At 40.3% G+C, this 22,909-nt stretch overlaps 1 protein-coding gene across 1 annotated transcript in view; it reads left to right on the top strand.

Moving 5' to 3' along the window:
- Positions 1 to 227: 227 nt before the first annotated feature.
- Positions 228 to 22,909, top strand: part of TMEM135 (transmembrane protein 135) — a 171,375-nt gene continuing 148,693 nt past the window's right edge. Inside the window, 4 exon segments of the mRNA XM_033052529.1 lie at positions 228 to 287; positions 289 to 384; positions 12,038 to 12,165; positions 17,418 to 17,510. Of these exon segments, the coding sequence (XP_032908420.1) occupies positions 243 to 287; positions 289 to 384; positions 12,038 to 12,165; positions 17,418 to 17,510 (362 nt within the window). The 5' untranslated portion in view covers positions 228 to 242.

Genomic DNA, 22,909 nt, shown 5'->3' on the forward strand with positions numbered 1-22,909 from the left:
CACCCCCGCTCCCCCCCCGGCCCCGGCCGCTCCCCGGCGGCCGCGGATTGGCTGCGGGCCTCACGCGAGCGGCGCGCGCGCCGGGCGGGGGGCGTGGGAAGAGCGGCTGTGCCCGCGAGTAACCCCGGCGCGCGCAGCGCCCCGCGCGACCTCTTCCCCCGGCAGCGGCGGTGACGCGGCGGCCGCGCGCGCCCCGCGCCCCCCTCCCGCTCCCTCCCCTCCCCTCCGCGCGCGCTGCAAAGATGGCGGCACTGAGCAAGTCCATCCCCCACAGCTGCTACGAGATCGGGGCACACCTGGCACCCCAAGTGCTCCTGGGCTGTGCTGCACGTCACCCAGAGCGCCCTGGCAGAGTCCCTCCGCATCTACGGCACCCTGTACCTGGTGGGTGTGTGTGTATGTGCGCGTGTGCATGTGCGGCTGCCCGGCCTGAGGGGGGGCCTGGCCTGAGAGGACAAGGGCAGGAGGGTGTCAGAGAGGGAGGAGCCTGGCCTTGGTTTTGGGTGGGTACCAGGGCGCAGAGGGGAGCCTGGCCTGCGGTGGAAGGGGGCTATAAAGGACGTGGTGGGAGCCTGGCCTGAGCGGAGGGGGAAGGGCTTAGGGCTGTTTTTGGGGAGGGCACAAGCGGTGCCATGGCGATGGGAGTCTGGCATGGAGTGGCGGGGAAGGATGTAAGGCATGTTAAGGAAGGAAGGCAGGCTCGTCTGGGGTGGAGGGAGAGTATTATGGTCGGAGGCAAGGGGAAGGAGACAAGTCAAGGGGCAGCCTGGCCCTGGAGTGAAGGGAAAGAATCGCAAATAGTATGTTTTGGTGTGGAGTCTGGTGCTGGGGAGGAGAGTGATAGTCGTGGGGCTGCTTGGTTTAAGGGCTGGAGAGTTGTGTGGTGGGGAGAGCCTGGTGTTTGAGGGAGGAAAGGCATGACAGGGAGAATATGTTGAATCTGGGCCAAGTAGGGCAAAGGAAAGACATAGGGGGTAGTGGCATCTGGAGGCATAACATACCGTGAGAGGGTTGTGCAGGTGGGTAGAAGGGCATGGGCACAGCCTGAGCATCGTATTTTTGTCAACTTCTGATACCTATGGTACTTGAATAAAAAACCTTAGTGTTTGCCTTGGAGGCTAGCATTGTGTCTTTGACAGTAGCAGGTGTAATGCATGTGTGTTGGTGGCACCTTCGTAATCAGTGCTTTAAGATCAATGAGATTCCATTGCATAATGAAGCAAGACTAAAAAAATGCATCGAGGCTTAAGGAGTCTGAATATTCCGAGAGTATCCTACAGGTGAGGTATCTTAGCATGAGTGTGCAATTAGGCTTGGTTATATCACCTCAGTTGCTGGCACATTTCCAGCAAATTAGGGTGTAGATAGAAGAGCTGGGATGTGTTTGCATCATCTGTGTAAACATATCCTGAAAGCCAATCTAAGTTGGAATCGCTGCAGGTGAGCGCTTCTGTCCCCACCTCCCTCCAGTAGTGGTACCGGGGGATTGAGCAGTGAGCTGGCCACAGAGCTGCTCCCCAGCTAACTTGACAGAAAGAAGCACAAGTCATTGAGTTGGCACCAGTGGTGGTGCAACAAAATTTTCCAGCTATGTAATAAAGGGAAGGAAAAGAGTGGGACAGCAGCATCCTGACATAATTCAGTTAAGTTCCCATTGAAGGGTTTCTTGAGTGAAAATTGTGATGACATCCATTATATGATAAAATAGTAACTGGTATAATTGTGAACCTAAGGAGTCATCATGTCTGACAGTGAACATTTTCACTCTAAAGACGGCACCAAAAGAAGTGTCCAAAGGTGACAGACAGGAATGGCAGCTGTCGGTGGGAGCTTACAGTGAGCTGCATCATGAAACTAATACAGAGAACATTCTCTCCTCTTCTTTTATCTGGTACTGTTTTCTTTGAATCTGTTCTGATCTAGTTTGCTCTGTAGGAGCATAAATACTTGTAGCAGCAGAGCATGGTTCTGAAGTAAGCCATGAGATGTGTAGTGGTGATCTTTCAGGTCTGGCTAAAGATAAGAAGCTTAAACAGTTCTGTAATTAAATCAAAACTCTCCACCAGCCAAAACTGGTCAAGAGATTTCCCACTTTTAGCTCTGTTATGATTCACTCAGTTGTGTAGTCATGGGTTAGGGGAAAGCTCCCACTTTTTATTTCTTTGAAAAGAGAAACAAACCTAAAAATGCAAAATGTTTTCCTCATCTGTATTGTGTTGTGACCCCATACACATTTACATCTTGTCACAAACCCAAAGTGAGATTGAAACTTTCTCAGCCAATGTCCTGCTGAGTTGTAAAACTTCTGCCTGACTTTTTTATGCTGACTTTTTTGGTTTTTGTTGATAGTGTTTAACTTGACCTGCCAGAGTAATCTAAAGCTGAGCTGCTCTCAGATCTTCCTGCTGTCTAAAGAGAGAAGAAGCACTTGTCAGCCTCTGCTCCCAAACACATAACTGTACTTTTTCTTTGTGTGATTCTGGACCATGGACTCTCCATGAGCTGACCCAGAAGAGGTTATTTACTCTGGTTTTAGCTAGGGTAATTTTCAGATACAGTAATGAATTGAACTGGATTATTAAGCAGGATTTGGTGAGCACCAGAACCAGAGTAAGGTAAAGAGGAAAAGAATGCAGTGTGGAGTGCAGAGGAGGAAGCAGAAACTTTGCACATTAAGTAGCTTGACAGGGAAAGAGCAGTCTTGAATTAGGACTCATCACAAAATTAATTCTTTGCTAGACTTACAGCTGTGCTTGAAAACCTTTTATTTGTAAATGAAATACCACAGTTGGACATCAGAAATGTTCAGGTTCACGTAAGGGGGTGGACTTACGTCCTTTTGTCTTCATAGTTATATCAGTGTGTGTTCGGAATGTTTCTGGTAGTACTTAGTCCCGGTCCTCAGCAACAAAAAAATGCACTTCAGTTTTCTATGTCAAGCCTGTGAAATGGCTTCTGATTGTTCTTGCTGTTGCTACAAGCTAATAACTAAGGAAAGAAAATGAAAGAGTTTCCTTTCACAAAAGTTTGTTTAGAAACGAATGAGAACAAATGGATGAGAATAAAAAAATAGAGGTTGTTCTCTGAGAGGACATGATTAGGAACAGTTACAATCCAGAGTTCAAACTCATAGCAGCTTCACCCCACATCTCTTAAATGTTTTGTTTCTCTTTGGTCTATGGGATACTGATGGAGCTGAATTAAGTGGTATTAATGAAATACTGGCTGTCAGTAAATGACTGCATAGAGTCTTTGCTTTTAAGTACTGTACTCTTTGTTTAGTTGTTTTTTCCTTCTCTTTTTAGTAATTGTGCTCGAGTATTTCTTTGGTTGGAAAAAATATAGTCTTGAGACACCATACTTGTAGTGTCTTTATTTTTGCTCCAGTACAAATGGAATTGCTTTAGTGAAAATAGGCTTCACATCTAAATTGAATTGTCCCTCCCTATATGAAGTGGCTGTTTTGTAATTAAGGCTGCTTGTGTTTTCACAAACCAAATGTCCCCATATGCAAGTCGACCCACTTAAAAAAAAAAGTGGCTTAGTGTCTATACCTGCAGAAGAACCACTATACAGTCTTTCATAAACCTTGTAATTATACTTTTGGAAAGCTATTTGCCTTGATATTGTGAAACTTCAGTGAAATAGTCATTCTTCAAATTTGCTGTACTTTCTTCTGTCTATACTTTTTTAGATTAGTCAAAGCTAAACAAAATGGGAAGGTGTCATCCTGTATTTTCAAAGCTGAAGAAGTCAGACTTCTTGAAATTCACAGAGGTGAGGAGAAGAGAATAATTTAATAGGGAAGTTACATGAAGTTAGGAAAAGGCTGGAATACTGGCTTTGAGTTGTCTCAGCTTCCATTTCCCAAGATTCTGTTGATTTCACGTGGGTAAAGTGCTATTCATCACATGCATTAGAGCAAAGTCCTCAATGTCCTGAGGATTTGTATGTTTTAGATATTTGTTTGCTGATAGTGCACAGTAGATATATGTGCTTACTCATTTTTATGAGTCTTTATAGTGTATCAAATAATCTGATCAGGTAACATTTTCACCTCGTCTAAATATAGTAAAAATTGTTTATTTGCTACTTCGTAGTAGCAATTCCAGAAGTCATTCTTCTAACCTCTTGCCTGTGGGATGGCAAGAGTCAGTCATGCCATTCATCTTTCCTTTCCCTTAGTCTGATTGTCTACTCTCTTCAGCTAATTTAAGACAGGCTTCCTCCCTCACTTTCCAACCTGACTTCTGTCTTGCCCCTTTCCTTTTCAAACACAGGTCTTCCTCTCCCCACCTGCATCTCCTGCCCTTCCTTCCCTGCACCAGCCCCTTCCTCCCCTGTATCTGCTGCCCTTCCTTCCTGCTGCTAAAAGGCACAACCAGAGCACAGCTTGAGCATTGGCCCGAGCTGACTCTTGGCTTACTCCTGGCTCTGACTCCAGACACCTCTTCCACACAGATCTGTTGGCATAGAGGAGACGAGCAGCAGGCCTAGTGCAGTGTGGGTGCCAGCAGGGTCTGTTTCAGATGTCCTCTGTGCTCAGGGATGGTTCAGCCAGCTCTTTAGAACAGATGTAACCAGAGTCTGCTGCTCCAGTACAGATTTTAGTGATCCTCAGCACTTGCTCTATTTTATTGATTTTTTTTTTTCTTAATTTCTTCTCATATTCCTTTCATGCTCATTTTCTTACTTTTGATTCTCATTTTGGTTTAATTTCTAATATTTCTTCGTACTTGTGCCATATCTGCTTCTTCCTGTGCCCAGAACAACCCTCAGGTTCTTAGATGCCAATTGCTTCTTCCTCTTTCTGTGTCAGAAGACTTTTTTTTTCCTACTTAGGATTCCAGTGCTGTTGTCTTCCTGAGCCCCATGTTGACCCATCGATATCTCTATTCTGTATCTTAATTTCCTTCCTTTGTTCTGTAACCTCTCTAGGAGTAGGATAACCTTGTATGTCATAGTGTCAGAGACACAAATGCTGTCAGCTATTCTATAAATATAAGGGTTTTTTTCTTCCTCTGCAGTATCAGTGGGAGAGACATTGGTAGGAGTACAGCATGGGCTAGGGAGCTGCAGTGCAAGAGTGTGTGGCAGCTGGCAGGTCACTTCACAGGTAAATCACTGTTTGACTGGAGGCAACAACAGCAAGAACCGCTCTTATGTGCTAATTACAGTAATTTCATGACTACAAGGCGCACCCTTTTGACTAAAATTTTCCCTCAAACCCGGAAGTGCGCCTTATAGTCCGTTGCGCCTTATATAATGGACAAAGTTGCGAAATTTGCCAAACCGGAAGTGTGAACCACAATGGAGGGGTGGTGCCGCGGGAGCACTGAGTCGCGAGGTGGGGGTGGGAGCGGGCAGCCATGGCTGGCAGGAGCCGTGCGGGGAGGGAGGGAGCCACTGCTGGTGCGGGCGGAACAAGAAGTCGGGTGGTGCCACCTCATGTGCGGGGGCGGGGGGAACGAGAAGCTGGGCGACCCCAGCCCAGGCGTGGGAGGAACGAGAAGTGTGAGCCCGCAACAACCCTGAGCTGAGCAGAGCCCACCTGGCGGCATCAGTGGCGGCGCGGCCCCGGCGGCCATGGCAAAGCGGTGGTGCAGCCCCTTCGGCCACGGGAAAGCGTCGCGGCGGCACAGCCCGAGCGGCTGCCAGAAAGCCGCCGGCATCAGGGCAGCAGCACCGCGGGGGAAAAGCCCGGGGGGCGCGGGCCTCCCAGAGTGGCATGGGGCACCCGGAGTGCTGGGGCAGCGCAGGGCTTCCAGAGCTGCATGGGGCTGCCGGAGCACCGGGGCGGCGCAGGGAGGGAGGGACCGGGCTGCCACAGAAGCCGCGAACCGTGGCAGTCCCGAACCTCGCCTCACCAACCGGCGGCAGGGGTGGGCGTGAGTGCCGGGCCCTGCGCACGGGGAGGGTGCTTGGGGCTGCGTTTAAAGGCTGCACCGATCTGTGAAAAATGTTTGCAAATTGAGCGCCTGCCAGTAAACTCCACGATAGCTGGATTCCGTTACTAATTTGTTACTTTGTTGCACCCGACGCAGATCTTTGCAGCAAAAAAAAAAAAGTGCATGGTCGTGAAATTACTGTAATTATTTTGGAAACAGTTACAGGTAAGATGGAATCACCAGCCAAAGATCAGGGTGAAGTGTCAGTCTCCCGTCACTTTCCTGGCTGTATACACATTGCTTAGGATTGGACCAGACGTTGTTCCCAAGGATGGATGGTGCACATTGTCTGTGCTGCTGATGCTTCAGACTAGCTTTGCATGCATCTTGGGAGAGCTGTTTTGAACTGGTCCTGAGCAAAAGTGTGGAGCCAGCTGGTACTAAAGTGGATCCTCTCTTCTCTGCCAGAATGGATAGAGTAGTTAGATACCATCTTTCTGAGGTGTGCAAGAATGTTGTACTCCCCAGATTGTATTCTAAAATACTCTAGAATTGCTGGATGTATTAAAATGTGATTTTTCCTTGTTTGTGCTGCAAGCCATTGTGTGTTTAGAAGTAGGATGGGGAGACTAGGGAGGATGATAGTGTTGCTGCGGAATATGTTTCTGGATCCCAACTTGGAGCTCTGGGTTAGGCTGTCAGTAATCAGTCTTCTGTCTAATCCAGTACCTAGAGTTACTGTGATGGTGGTATGTGATTGCCTTCTCTTGGATATCTGTTCATTTTAGAACTGTGCAGTGTCCTGTGTCTCTCTGCTATGTTATGAATGACATGCAGGTCACTGACTTCTTGCCTTTAGATTCTTATGGAATCTGGGTTAAAGATGACTAAAATTAGCCTAAATGTGACTAAAGTAAGAATCTGTGACTTCTTCATTCTGAGCTGTGGTCGTTCTACTCTGTTCAGGTGGCTTTTGGGCCATGCTATACAAATTCTTTCATAAATTGAATATAAACAAAAATAGTCTTTTGCTGAGATGCTGGGAATGTAGAAAGAATCATATGATGAATTCAGGGGAACTGAAAAATTTATGCTCAAAGTAACCAGAAGCCTGTATCATGATAATGTTGGAAATCAGGGAAAGCCTCAGTCTTGTTTGATTGAGCAAAGATCTTGGTAAAGTAAAAATACTGAGAACTAGCAGGGACTGTTTATCAAGGCATAAATCTGTTCTCTTAAGTTGGTACAGCTTTATAGTAGAGGGCAAGAATTTCAGGGTAGGAGGACAATCCTTGAAAATTATGCTGAGTTAGACATTTTAAGGCGAATAAAATATAGTCTCCAACTTGTTTCAGTAGAAGGAAAACAAGTAGTAAAGATAAGTTGTCATGGAATGAGAGTGATTCCAGGCTTGAAAGTAATTTAGATGTCATTCAAAGAATACATGAGTACTGTTTGTTTCTTTTTTCAGTTGGTTGGATGATATGGAAAATTTAAATACAGTAATTTCACGAATACAAGCTGCACCAATTTGACTAAGATTTTGCTCCCAAACCAGAAATGCGGCTAATACTCAGGAGCGGCTAATATGTGAATAATTTTCTGACATTTACAACTTCAGAAGTGCCAACCAGAGTGCCGAGCCGAGCTGCTGCAAAGTCGGCATTTTGCGATTGTTACAAATTGCTACTCTGTTGCACTGCGGGTGGAACCTGGCTGCCTGCAGGCAGCACGGGGGGCGGGGAGAGAGGCGGGAGAGCTCTCTCCTTCCCTCCTCTGCTGCAGCCCGGGGGAGAGATGGGGGGGCCCCGCGCCGCCCCTGCCGCGGCTCTGGGAGGCGGCAGGGGGCTCCGTCCCCGCCCGCCGCCGTGGGAGCGAAGGGGGCCCCGTCCCTGCCTGCCACCACAGGGCAGCGCCGGGCCGTGGTGACCGAGCCCAGTGGCAGTGGCAGCGGCGGCTGGCCCCCAGTGGCCCCGCCGAGCGGCAGCACCGGGCTGGGCCACCTGGCCCCGTCAGCAGCCCCTAGCGGGCCGAACCTGCACAGCCTGAGCCGAACCAGTAAACCCCGCCCTGCCGCCGTTCTGTTAGTATTTGGCAACTTTGTTGCACGCGGGTCCTCGCTGCGAACGACAGAGCGGCTTATATTCAGGTGCGGCTTATTTATGGACAAAAAACGAAATATTTGCCAACACCCAGAGATGCGGCTTATACTCAGTGCGGCTTGTATTCGTGAATTTACTGTAATCCAAAACAACTCAAGTCACCACTAATGGTGATCCTCATATAACATCTTGCATGAGACAGGGCGACTCAGTGAGCAGGAGGCACACATTCTTCTTCCTCAGACTATTGCATGAACTGAGTTACGAAACTAAACAATCTGGAAGCCAGGTTTTGTAATAAGTGAAATCAGGAAGGGAGAAGCTAATTGAGGAAAAACAAATCTGAGTGTTCAGAGGATGCATGAGAAACAAATTGCTTATTTGAGCAAGTGTCTTTCAAAACCCAAGTGTTACCTGAGGGCATTTTGAGATTTGAGCTTACTCCAAAGCACTTAAAAATAATTTTTATAAAACAAAGGAGTAATGTTGTTGTAAAATTTGTAAAAAAGTTGCAAATAGTTCTAAAAGAACATGTAAGTAATTGAATATAATTATGGAAGAAAACGGACATGTATTTGTAACTCTGCCTGCCATTTGAGTCATCTGAGATATTTACTGTTTTAAATAGTGGGGTTTGCTTTGCTTTTAGCATGCGACTTAATTTATAAATTTTTCCTTGGGTTTTTAATGACTTGCAGCCTATGGATTATATAAACCATGTGCACAGTTGTATTGGTAATCTCTAAATTTGCATTTTAAAGGTGCCTCAACATGTCAGATAATTGTACTTATAAATGCTGTTGAACTCTGCTTTCCTAAAGATTTGACCAAGTGTCTGCATATTTCTAAAGGGTTTTAAATTTTTTTTCTTATTTTCTTTTTATTTTCCTCTTTTTCTTTAATCAAAATTTGTTATGATGTGGTTGGTTTCAGCTGGATATTGTGAAGGAATGAGAGGTGGTTGTGCATCAGTCAGTGTAGTATGTGTTGTCTAATTCCACCAAATTTTGATGGAGGGGTAGTCCTTGAAGTCATACACTTTGTACAGACTTAAGACATGGTTAGGGAGGGAGGAGGGAGAGACAAAAATGTTGTACACACGACAGCAGAATTGGCAGAAAGCCTGTGGTATTTTTAGCCTGCTGTGTAACCTGTCCGACTGTACGTTGGTCAGGCAATTAGTGCATTCATTAAATCAAACCATCCTTTGAGTGCAGTGCCTCTTGTGGAATCCGTAGTTCAGGGATATAGGTGAGAATTGAGGATACTGGAGGTGAAGCTGAGGTTATTGCGGTTGGATGATGAATACTTGCAGGCATTACATCATGAAAATAATCAGACCTGGCTGGTGCCTCAAATCACGCTTGGGTTTGAGTCTCACATTCTTTTTCTGCTGGAACGTCAATAGCCTAGCTCAAATCTTGCAGTAGTAGCTGTTGTTTAGAGATGTGTTGGAATTGCATATATTCCTTCTGTGGTTAGGGCACAGTAATACATTCGGATTTTTTTAGGTCTGTGGGGCTTAACATTTGTGTATAAAGACTAAATTAAAAAAGAAAAAGGACTTGAGTAGTGGTATTCTACAAACTGAGGTATCCTGAAGGTGGACTGATTATTTATAATTACTGTTTTGATGTTGGAGAGTCAAAATGCAGTTGTGTGAATCCTATATTAATGATAGAAAATATTTTTTTGCTATTTCTTTATTAATACTGACCAGTTTTTTTTTTTTAATGCATCTGTTAGCATCTTCATGGAGATTATTAATTTGCCAAGGAGGTACCTACTGTATGTCCTGATGTTCTCTCCTTCCATTTTTTCTGCTACTGACATCCACTGCTAAGTCTTGACCAGTGCATTTATTGTAAGAATTTGGTTTTCATCACAATGTCCTCCCAGCTGACTTAAGTGTATTCCAGTGGGAGCCATGAACTGCTGCATTGACATCAGATTTCATAATCTTTCTGCACTTTAATAATACTTTTCTGAAATGTGTGGAACTGATAGGGACAGCAAAATGGTATCCAGAAATATCTGGTGTTTTTTCCATGTAATCACATCAGAGCTCTATAGTCTGCTCTTGCCTGCTTTCAGCCCTACACAGTATTTAGCTTTGTTGATGTCTGTAAAGCAGGTAGAAACTTTGAGCTTTTTTAAACTTCTTGGTGGTTTTTTTTGGTTTTGTTTTGTTTTTTTTTTTGGTGGGTGTAAAGCTCTATTCTTTCACACATACTTATCTTTCAATTAGCATGAGCACTTTTCTTTGGAATGGTTTGTGTGTTTTTGTTTCTGTTTTTTTCTGTTTTTCCTTTGGGAGTAGGATAGTAAAGAGAAGGGAAAGCATGAATTTACATTACTCTAAAACTTGCTGGAGACATTACTGAAATAAATTTTAAAATTTGATTTGACATTAATTTATAAGGTACTAATCTTTCAGTATTGCACTTCTTACACTTTGGTCTGAGGGAGCAAGGCTTCACAGTTATAAGGGCTGTGTTCTTGAAACAACAACAAAAAAAAATAGTAATTTTGTTCCAGTGTTCATGTCCTTCCTACAATATGCTAGCAATAGCCGAGTGAGTAGCATCTAGTTATCCGACGTTTAGACTACATTAAGACTTTCCTTCAGCAGAAAGATTATCTGGATTGCATTGTTGCCTAATCCATTATGCATTAAGCAGTCTTGACACTTTAATGTGTAAATCTGTTTTCAGAGGTCTGTTCATGCATGTATTTCTTCTTAATCCTTAGCTAGCTTCATTTTGAAGATAAGATTCTGGCAGAATTTACCCGTCGTTAGTTTTATTAGAGTCCTCAGCCCATCTCTGATTGTAAAACATCTACTTGCTGTTCAGTGGACAGTGTTTGGTAAGAATATCTCCCTCTCACAACCAAGACTTTGGGATGTGTTGGCAGTATGGATTTGACAGGATATCTTCTCATCAGCACCAGCAATGTGAAACTTGCTCTGTTTGGAATTTCTCTAAGCATTGACCAAAAGCTCTGTCCAGTTTTGAGACTTCTGGGGAGATCAGGGCAGATAAAGAAAATGATGTAAGACTGAAAAAAGGATAGAATCTGTCTCATGGTGCACTCGAAGTATACTTCTATGGAGCTGTAAGAGCACAGAGGCTGAATGGACCTTGGGAGGCCCTGAGTTTGCTTGAGGACTTTTCTAGTTAACTTTCAAGGTCTCCAGGGCTGGAGAGTCCACAGTCATTTTCCAATATTCAGCCGCCCTCATATGAAAAGTTTTTTTCTTTTGGTCTAACCAGAGTTTTCCATACTTGAGCTTGTCTGTTGCCTCTTGTCTTAGCCCTGGGTACCTCTGAGACAGGCCTGGTTTGCTACATCTTCCTGCTAGCTAGTTGCAGAATTTCTGTAGACAAAAAAAAGTTTGAGGACCTTTAGTGTTTGAGTCATAAGTAAGCTATTTATAATACCTGGGACATACATTAAATTGAACAAAAGATTTATTTTTTAGATTGAGCCTGTTTTCTGCTATAGGCATTTTTTTAGATAATATACCAATTCCATAAAATATGTCAGGAATGAGTTGTTCTCCTAGCAAATGGTGAACATTTTGAGGACTTGCAGTTATTCAATTGGAGTAGAAAATCCTAAAAAACCATCACCACTTCACAGACACTGTGTAAGGCATGTATTTGGATTGCTTTAATGATATTCTCACGATAATCATGTGTTTGTCCAATTGTCTTGAAGACAAAACTTTGTAGATGTATCACATCTTAAAAGTTTTGATGTCTGGCAGACAATGTTTCTGACAATTATAGCCAATGGTAACAAGGCAATAAAATTCCTCCTATACTTCCCATTTCATATTGCCTGATGTATTTCCTGGTATAAATATTGTAATGGCTGGAACAGGGTCAAAGGAAATCTTTGTAGTATGTTCATAAATTTTAAGAGGCTTTTTTTTACTACTTAAGTGGACATGCCTTATTTTCCTTTTTTCTTTTTCTTTACAGTGTGCAAAAAGTGCCTATCTGAATTAAGGTTTGTCCCCCATTTTTTTTCTTCCCTCAGGTTGCAGCTATTCTCAGGAAACGAAAACTTGACTATTATTTGTACAAATTGCTACCTGAGATCTTACAGTCGACTTCATTCCTGACAGCAAATGGGACCTTGTACATTGCTTGCTTTTGCATTCTAAGGTTGGTATACTATCCTAAAAATGAAACCTAGTAAAGCTGTTTTTTTGCAACTTTTCAATTTGTATAATAACTTGTCTCTTTTTGTAATAGGCTTATTTGTAATGTCTTGAAATAAGAAAAGTTACAGTAATCATCTTGATTTTTTGTTTTACCATTTGAATACGAAAAATCACTTTTCCTCAGTTTGGTAATCTTTTAAATGAGTAAACAAGTCAAAGTATCTGCTTTGCTTCTTTTTCTCTGTTTTAGGGATTCAAAATACATTGTTGCAGGAAATTCAAATAGATTCTAGAGGAGAATTAAAACAGCTTAACCTTTCTTTCCTAGAAATAATTGAATTAAGTTGATGTTGATTTCTATTTTCCTGATGCAGAGGCTGTGATAACTTTTAATTATACTGAACTTATCCAGCCATCCAAGTTTGTACTTCTCCTTTCAGTTGTAAATGAAGGAAGTCCCAGCATAGCCTCTGGGATTCTGTAAGATAGACTCACTCTGAAAAATGATCATAAAAGACACTTCTGAATTCTGTTTCCAGCATTTATTTCAAGTAACTATCATGATAGTTAAAAATTAAAAGTTGCTTTTTGTTAATATGATTATGCATATATTGCAAGAGATGTTACACATAGACATGTAAAGCCTACAGTAACTGAATGTTTGAAAGTTAACTGACAGCACGCTTGCCAGCCCCTCTAAAAGATAAACCCCTTATGTCCTACTTCTAAATCTGTTTAGAGGCCTCTAAACTTACCTTCAAAGCTGAAGGAGAAGGTAGAGAAGAAGAGGAGCTGGCTGAGGAGCCATGGAATGCTTTTCAAGTAAATAATTCTCAAAGTTCAAAGTGAATCTATAAGTAATTAGCTCTAAAGAATATGATGTTTTCTAGCAATCTAGGTTGTGTTAATATTGATTTATTTTTATTCCTCTGAACTACAGAGTGCTCTTCCTTATTGTGCCATGTATTCACCTGTAAATATGCAGCGCTTTACTCCAGTGCTGTAGTTAAATGTTATTCTCTAAATTAAGCTGGTATGGTTTTAAGTTGTATGGTTTTTCAGCAGTTCCTCTTAGAGAGGATATTAGCCATCTAGCAGACCTGTGACTGTGCTATCAGTGAAGTAGGTAAGAGATTAATGTCTTACTCTGAAGCCAGCTGGCATGGCATCGGTTTCACCTATGTGGATCATAGCTGTCTAAAGCTGTTCTGACCTCCAGAGTCTCCTTGAAGCATTGTTTGGGTTGACCTAGATCAGAACCCTCTAAAGGACAATTCCAGTGATTAAATGTGACAAGGGACACATGTAAGTGCTTACCCTGCCATTCGTGCAGCTGTGTTGCGCAATAACCAGCCAGCATCTTGGAAGGTGTTTGTGCTTTTTCTCTTGCAGAGAGATGCCCGTAAGGAGTAAACAGCTGCAGCAGGATCCTTGCTGGCAGTTTCTGCACACTGCCCTCCACCTGCAATTGCAGGACTCGTAACTAAAAAGTTGTTGGCTGGAGTGCTGATCAGAACTGGTGAACTGAAATCACCAGCAGAGGCAAACAAGTGTTTAAGGCAGCCATGGTAATGGTACCTGTTGAAGCACATGAGTGTCCAGTTATAGTGGGAATTTTGTGGCTTTTCCATCCAAAATGAAATTCAGAGCCTCAGCAATTAAGTGATTAGGATATGTAAGAGCTATTAAATGACATTTCAGAAAACAATGGATGATTGTCAGAGAAGAAATACTTTCCAAACTTGTATCCTTTGAAGAGCAAGTACATACCTGGTGATGACCTACTTCGTATATTTTCCATGAATTCCCTAGTGCCTTTGCCAGGAGTGCTTGCTAGGACTTGTCAAGAAGAAAGGTCCTCTGTCTTCCAGGAATTAGTAAATGATTAGCAAGTAGTTAATATATACGAAAGGCATAAATAATTGGTTTGCATAGTAGAAAGAAGTTGCCAGTGAACTTCCTGTTATGTCCTTTGTTTTGGATATACCTAAGGAGTCTGGAAAAGTGGCTGAACACTGGTATGAGAGATTGTACAAGATTATTTAGGGTACAGAAATCTAAAACTGACTCTCATCCATTTCAGAAAGATCTGTTGATCAAAATCACTTAAGAAATTTGATAGAGAAAAGTACAAAGTAAGAAGGCAGCACTGTCCTTACTCAGGGATGGGCCTTAAACTAGCTGCTGTTTCTCAGGAAGGTGTTTGAGGATTGTTAGGGGTAGGTTCTTTAAACAAGTCACTTCAGCACTTGAATATGGTCAAGGAGCTGAGTGAGTGGTGTTTGGAGAAAAAATGAGACCGCACCAGGAAGCTGAATGAATACATGACACCTTTGCAAGCTGAGCTCTGTTTTTTAAGAGTTTCTCCTAAGATCAGAATGTTGAGAAGTCATTCACTTGAAAAGTACTTCATATCTTGTATTTAGTGTACTTGTCTTGCACCTTGAGCCATATACACTTGCTTCTTTCACCTGCTCTTGGGTGGTTGATGGAGGATGAAAATGTGAGACTTCAGTCCTTTATTTTTAACCAATTTGTGTATTTTTTAATATTTATGTTTTTAATGTTTTGACTGAAGTTGTATTAATTTTTGAGTTTACTGCTGTGTGATGCAGTGTACTTCCTTCAGTAACCCCTGAGAGCAAGAATAATATTATGTGGTTATCTAGGGCAAAAACATCTTAAACCATCAAAGAAAATATAGTACCTCTGTTTCTGCGTAACTGACCTGAGTATTTCTGGACTTGATTTGCAAGCATGGAAAGAGATTGAGATTGTGAAGACCTAGATGCTCTTCATTTGGTTCTAGGTAATGATGAGAGATTGGATGTGATAGATTTGTACAATAGGATGTATGCTGCAGGTTTTTTATCTGTTTTTGCTTGAAAGGTATGTTATAGCAGCAGCAGTAACTCAGAAGCAGAATTGTCCAGCAAGCCAATGTAGTTGATTGCTCTTACCCTCCTGGAGTTCTGGATCAAAGCAATGGAGTAAGGGTTTATAGCTGGACAAGTTAACTCGTATTTATTGTATATCTTTCAGCTGGGAAAAACTACCAAAATTGAAACTGATGCAAATATGCTCAAGGTTGTAAGACCTTAATGTGAAATTAAAATAATTTCATTCATTGTTAATGCTCTCATCATTTCACAAGTGGGTAAAATTTGAAAAATATCTAAATCCAATGTCAACAATGACTTAGGCAGTGGGTAGATGCTCTTGTTTTAGAAGAGATTGCCAAGCTAACTTGACTGACTTTTTGTTCTAGCTCTATTTTTTTTGTGTAGTGAATTAGGGTCTATGAAGAGGCTGCTGTGTTGGCAGAGCAGTGAGGGTGATGATCTCTCTTACGGATGTGTGACAGTCCAGATGGGGATTGTAATCTCTTCCTCTGTTGAGAACCAGAAGACTACATCTGTCTGGGTTTGAGATGGAAGTGCTGGGTTCCTGTGTTGACAGGCATTGCATCTGTTAAATGAAAGTGTGATTTTTAGATTTATAGTTCAATTACGTGTAAAACCTGATGAAGACATGGTTCTGTTAGTCTGTCAACTAGAGTAATTAAGTTTGTCCATCTCCAGCTTGTAGATTGAAGAATTAGGTGCATGACCTGAAAGAACTCCTAGTTTACTCCAATTTTTATCCATGGAACATGGGAAAATAGCCATGCAAGTAGTAACAAAACCTAATTTTCATTTACTTTAGAAGTTTAAATATTTCAGTTAGTGACTGTACATTTTTATTTCCACTGGGCTTTTTAATGTAAAATGTGTTACTGTTGTTTCCGAAATCTTGTCAAGCCAAACATGCAAGCATTTGTAAAAGGATTGTAAGCCATGCCAAAAGAACAAATTACTGTTTCTTTCCCACAGAAAAGGCATTTGTTCTGTTACTTAACAGGTGTGTCTGGTAAGATGTGTTCATACTTATTAAGATGCTTAAAATGACTTTTCTGAAACTTCATACGGTAATTACTTTCCGAGAGAATCCTAATAATGAACTTTAGCTCCTGCAGCATTTGGCATTGTCATCCTGAGAAATTATCCTTTTGCAGCCGTGGGAATGAGCAGTGTGTGTAATTGCCATTACATCACTTGCTGCTGATACACTGGCTCTCTTTTCACTTACGAACATAAGCTGGCATTGCTCACTGCTAATGTTATTTTTACAGAAGTATGAAATGAGGCTGCTCATGCCTTTGACAGCAAGAATGAAAGTGAGCTAATCAGATGGTGTTGATTTATCATCTTTATTCTCTCTTCTGTGTTGTCAATATGAAATTTTGTCTAAGAAAATGTCCTCTTCTACTCTGTGTGTGTTTGCCATTTTGTGTGCATATTTTTTTGCTGTGTTTTTACAAGGGTAGACTCCATTGTAATGCTTTGTTTTCCCACTGATAGTGCTTGTCAGCTGAGCAGCATTGGTAAAATTGAAGTATGTTTATTATTGTGCTATTATTGTGATCAACCTGAGTAAGTTTGAAGGTGCAGGTCTCCTGAGCAGACCAAACATGGTGGGTGACATTGTGTATGATATGCAGGTTGGCTTTCTTCTTTTAATAGTGACCAATTTATGGAAAGATTTGCTTAGATATTGCCATTTGTGTAACTATTATTTTTTTTGAAGTTGTATTGTTGAAGGAATTTGGATAGTTGAAATTGTGTGGACTCTAAAAGAAATCCAGATCTAGCTGCCAAAAATTAGAGCTTTCCCAGCTTAATAGGACTGGGAATTCACTCTTGCTTCCACCTGCAATGTACAGACTGATTCCTTGTATTACTCTAAGTGTGTGTTTGGAGTGTGGAGTGTATGATAATTACTTGGTATGATTTTTCTCTCACCTGATTGCATTACTATGTTCCACAGGGTAGATCTTCCTGAAAATCCCACTTGTATTTGGACAAGTAGCAAAGAGATGAGTGGCTATAAGGTCTTTTAAAAGATTCTTCTGTTATTGGTATCTGCAACTTTTCAAAAATGTTGTGGAAGACACTGATTTCCTGGAAGAAATGTAACCATTTAAGTGAAATGAATACATTAGTGAATTGTTTCAGGTGTTTAATGTTTACGAAGCCCTTTGGGAATTCCTCTGAGAATTATCCAACCGTAAAAATATGATCAGTGTTTATTAGTAAGTACAGATTAATATAAGAAGACAAAATTAATAAATCTTTCATAGTTTTATAATACAGATAAAATGTGGTGCATGAATGTTCCATTTGCATGTAATATGTGTATAAATTACTTTTTCAGGAAGATACTTGGAAAATTCTACTTTTGGTCTCCTGGCTTTGGTGCAGCTTTACCTGCTTCTTACATGGCTATTCTCATTGAAAGGAAAAGCAGGTAGGGTTTATGGATTTTCAGCTTGATATAATAATGTTTCCTGTTTTGGTCATTTGATGATTGACATTTGACAATTCAGTGGGCTTATTTCAGACTGCTGGAAATATAGTCCATCTGAAAGAGTGTCTTTTGCAGCCTTCAATTTAAATCTAGAAAGCTACAGTGAAACAAACACTTTACAAACATTCAGTTTGTGGTTTGTCTCATTTAATGTGCAATTGCATTGCTCAGGATTGCCTGATAAAGCCTGGTTGCTTAGGGCTTCCTATTGAAACTATGGTTTGGTTCATGTTTGTTTTTTAATAAATAATTTGAGCAATTAGTCACAGAGAAGTCACAGAGAAGGAGAATACCAGTGACTTAACAACATGACATTAGTTAAGATGGAGAATTATAGGATGTTGTGGAGAAAATGATGAGTGAGTTGAAATAATTCAGATTGGATGAAATGTAATGGTACAGAAGGCAAAGCCTTTCACTTAAGGAGAGCTGCTGAAGTTCATCTATCAGAGGTAAGTTCATGATGAAAGCATTAAGAGGGAGAAGAAAGCTCTAAGTGATCCAAGGATAACCCAAAGCTGCCCTTTGTAATGTGTCCAGGAAGATGGCAGGTGAAATCCTAGCTTGTAAGGTTTTATTGTTTGAAATTCAATTTATGTTGGTAGCTTGTATAAATAGTGTCAGTTACAATACTTTCTTAATTTACTATGGAGTGAGATGCTTTAGGTGTCTAGTTAGTAAGTTTAATTTAAAGAAGAGAAGGGTAAAGAATTACTCTTATTAAAAAGGTGACGAAGGAGATGCTAGAGGTGGTGTGAATGCACTTTTGATTACTATAACTACTCCTTAAGCAGTAATTTAAAAATACGTATCATTATGTTGTTCACTCACTGTCAGGTCTCTTCCTGAACTTCAACTATGGAGTAAGCAAATCCCATGCCAAGTTTTATGTATGTTAAAGTTCTGTCCTTTTTGAAAGAATGCATTAATCATTGTTTTTGAAGATTTAGGATGTGTAAGAGCTTCTGGAGATATGGGAGCACTTTTAAATCACTTTCCTTAATGTAACTAGAAAAAATAATTGTAGTCAAGTTACCAAATTACTTAATTATCTTTTTCATGTCCTCTCTAGCTGACTGATTTTCTTTTTACTGTGATTACCTTCGAAGATGTTTGATACATTTTAGTAGAACTTTGTCTAGTTACTTAGACTCTAGTGCTGTTGGCATCTGGGTATCCTCTGGGGTGAGAGCAAATGCATTTTCTCCCCTGGATCAGTGATAACACTGGCTAAACTTTTCCTACAGACTTGTTTTGGTGTGAGGTTTTCTGTGCCAGACTTCTTATATTTCTAGATAATATTAAAGAGGAAGAAATCAGGCTGCTTGTCGATTTGTGACCTTGTCGCTTTCCGAATATTTGTGAGTGGAGAGTTGCAGCTTCTTATGAACCAAAACCTGTATGAGGGTTTTGTATAACAGCAAAACTACTATGGGAAAGTTGCAAAGCTATACTTGTTAAGAGTAACAAAAAGAGTAGGCAAACAAAATTATATTAAAATTTATGTTGTATGGGTTTTTCTAGACTTGTGGCAATATATGAAAGCTAACATGTTAACAGGGTTCTGTTTAGCATCTGAAATTTGAAAGAAATGGAATTTGAAATAGAGGTAACTGGAAATGACAAAAGTAGACTGGTACAGCATGTATGCAGTGAATGATGCTGGAATACTTAATTCCTGCAGGGTTTTTCCCCTTTATGTCAGAATCCATTATGTGTGACCTAAGATATTTTGCCTAAAAATTCACATTATGATGGATGAGTTAAAGGAAAGAAGGAGTTGTTGGTTTTACAGTATAACACATGCATGAAAATGTGGGGTCATTGTTCTTAATGAAAAAAATTGCTAAAGGATGTCAAAAGGTATTTGAAAGTTAAGGTTTTTTTTTAAATACGAAGTTGTTTGGTATGTTCTCAGATGACAACTATGTATAATGTGCAAAATGCTGCTGCTGACAGTGAAATAGGACTTTCTGATTTCGCATCTGTTTGCCTCTTAGCTTCTATTACCAGCAAAATCAAATTTTGATAGAGTCACAGTCCCTTAGGAAACTGATGTTTCACGTGGAGACACTGGGGCATTTTCAGTTATCTGCTGAGCAGCTTAGAACAAATTGTAGTGAAAAATCAGGGAAGTGGGAAAAAGTCCTGAATTGAGTTCATAAACCTATCTCTAGTCCTTCAAATTGCTACTAGCAGCTGGCAGCAACATTGAACTTAATCACTTAATCTCTTCCCAAGTGGATACCCTATTTTAAGTATCTCGCTGGCATTTGCTTGCACAGTGTCCCTGTCAGGCCTGAACTTGGGAACAGCAGGCTTATAAATCAGATTTTCTTCCAAGTGTTGCTGTTCATGTGTGCCAGCCCTGTGGTGTGTAATTCATATGGAAGAACGAGGAAAAGACGTCGATAGCTTGCTAGCCAAACCACTATGCACCACTATAATAGTGCATTATAATCCTGAGGAGGAACATGTTTTCTAATGTATTACACAATTAGTTTGACTGTTGTTTCTATCTGTGTAATGCATAATCATGGGTTTGCAGGAGACTGGCAGTGAGGAGGGGAGGTGACATTGCACAGAAACTTCAAACAGACTCAGGAAATGCTCTGCACTGTATTATGCTCCTACATGTCTATAAAGATATAAATGGCACATTAATATGCCCATGTGTGTTCTGGTTGGTGACCATAAAATATAGTCGTCCTGTCTATGAAAACTAGTTTATCAGGATCTGTGGACAGGACCAAGGAATAAAAACACTTCTTAACTTTTTTGTACATGTATCCATAAATGTTCTGTGAGATTATCGGAAGAGAACTGGTCACATTATTATGATTAAGTAATGTTTTGATAAAAATTATTTCTTAGATAAGAATTGGATGTGGATACATAAATATGGAGATTATGGATCTATACATTATAAACACATATTCTATGGATGCCTTTTGTCCCTTACTCCAGTAGGAGGAACTCAAAATTTTTTCCCTTTTTCTGGTGCTCTCAAACTTTGTGGATTGCCTGTTAAGGTCAGGAGGAAGCCTTTTTACTGGCTGTAATTTGTTTTAATCGTCAATATTTTAGTAATTCTTTGTGTTTATATTGTCATAAAAGCTATGACTATATAATAATAAATAAGCAAGCTTCTAATAAGTGCTGTTGCATGATTTTACTTAAAAGAATATAATGTTCTTTACAGTTTCACCTGTTTTTCATCTTTTATTAAAGAAAAATGTGCAATTGTTTCGTTATAGAATTCAGTTTTGTAGTGTTAGACATTAAAAGCTGTGTTAATGTCTTGTCTAAAATAGAGGTGACTCAGTTCCATTAATTTCATTGAGCTTCCTTGGGAAATCGTTACATTATTTTTATTTACCTTTGTTACGGAGTTATTGAACCCTATGATCCTTGTTAGCTCTTACAGGTGTTGTTTCCAACTGGTGATAAGAAGCAATTTTTAACATTATAATTACTATAATTTTTTAAAAAGAATATTTTGCTTACATCGTTTGGATTCTGTTTGTAATTCCAAGTTAGAGTCTCCAGTCATTTCTTTCAACATCTATTAAATGTTATCACTAAGAATTGAACATACAGTAAGGAGAAGTGTGGTTTGGACCAAAAGACATGGCACTGCCTTGTTCTGGAAGTACTGAAACTGTTAGAAAGCAAGGAAGTAACTGAATATACTTGTTAAATTATTGTGAATCAAGCTGTTGAAATGTGATTTGAGACTTGGCTGAAGCCAACCTGTTACTGGAAGTCTGATTAGATCAGTTTTACCTTACTGACTTTTAAGACAAAGAATTCCCATAGCTTGGTGGAGAGCCTGTATTTAAGACCTCTGATTACTTTCTAGGAAAATAATTGTGTTCTCTTAAGTGTTTTGTAAATGTGCTGGTATTTCAAACCCATTTAAGTTATATTTTGCTAGTAGCTGAATGGCAAACTTCATTTTATTGGACTCTTGCTTAAGAAATCATGTATTAATGAATTTCAAGAACTATAAAGCTTTAAGAAGGGACACAATTCCAGTTTTAATTAAATTAATTGTCTTGCTACCTGGTTGTTTATTTCTTTCCCCCTGCCTTTTGTAACTAATTAAGCCAGAGAAAGTTTAACTATAGCCTAAAATTTCTGTGGCATTTGTGAAGGGACACTTCAGGGGTTGCCCCTGCTTCCCCCTTAGGCTGGATTAATGTTTACATACTGGCTGTTAACATTATAGCGGCGCCTGTCTCGTCACTACAGTTACGACTCTGTCACTGATGGTATTATAAAACTTGAGATTTAGGGCTTTTATAATTTGGTTGTAAAATCTTGCTCTGGGCAACTATTTGTAATATGTTTTTAGTTGAAAACTTCGGGTGTTTTTCATAAAAAAAAAAATCAGTGTACTGGGCTCTTAGAGAAACATTTAAAGCACGTGCATTTAAAAAGTAAAGCAGTGCAACAGTGTGTCTTATAGAGGACATCTATATGTATGCACACTCATATATTTGGTGTTCTTGGAAACAAAAGTATTACTGTGCATTGCTTGGAAAAGTGACAGAAACATTTGTGAAAGAACAATGTGGAATTTTTACACCATATGTTTGCTCTGATGAAACATTCAGTGCTGTTAGGATTATTTGCTTGCCATAAATACCATTGGTCTAAACACTTTATAAAAGAGGAATATGGCGGCACAGTAATGGTAACAAGTATACCCTGTAAAGAAATACATGAATTTTGTAACTTTGAAACATTCAAATACAAATTTGTTGATACATATTTCTTTATAGTAGTATAGTGTATTTAGACCTGAGGTGACAGTCTCCTTTCTCAAAAATATTTTGTGTTTATTCAGTTTGATATATTTTAGGGAAACAGATAAATCACCATTTTGGTGGGGTAAGTAATCAAAACAAGTGAACAAACTCTTTTAACACAGCAAGTGTTTTTGCAAGCTTTAGTTGTACTTGCTGCAGATAAGAAATTGAGAAAGCAAGCTATACTGAGGGATGATTTTTTTCATATTCTTTGCATTGTAGTGAAAAACCTCTTGTGTTTGGATCATTGACATGAGTATTTTGTGGTGTAATCTGGTAAGGAAAGCTAGCAGGGAAACAAATCTTTTGGAATTGTACTCCTCTAGAGTGATTATTGCTGTGGAATATGGAGCCAAGCTGTAGAAGTTACTGGGAATGCTTTCTGTTCTCAACGAAAATGTTATATTCCATTGTACTTCAGCAACTGCCTTGGTGAGAGCCAGTGTTTGAGGATTTATGTTTTTGTAGTAACAGTACATAAACATTTGAACATGTTTTGCTGCATGCTTTGAGGACTGCTACTGT

This window comes from Catharus ustulatus, chromosome 2 (genome assembly GCF_009819885.2).
Source record: "Catharus ustulatus isolate bCatUst1 chromosome 2, bCatUst1.pri.v2, whole genome shotgun sequence".
NCBI lineage: Eukaryota > Metazoa > Chordata > Aves > Passeriformes > Turdidae > Catharus > Catharus ustulatus.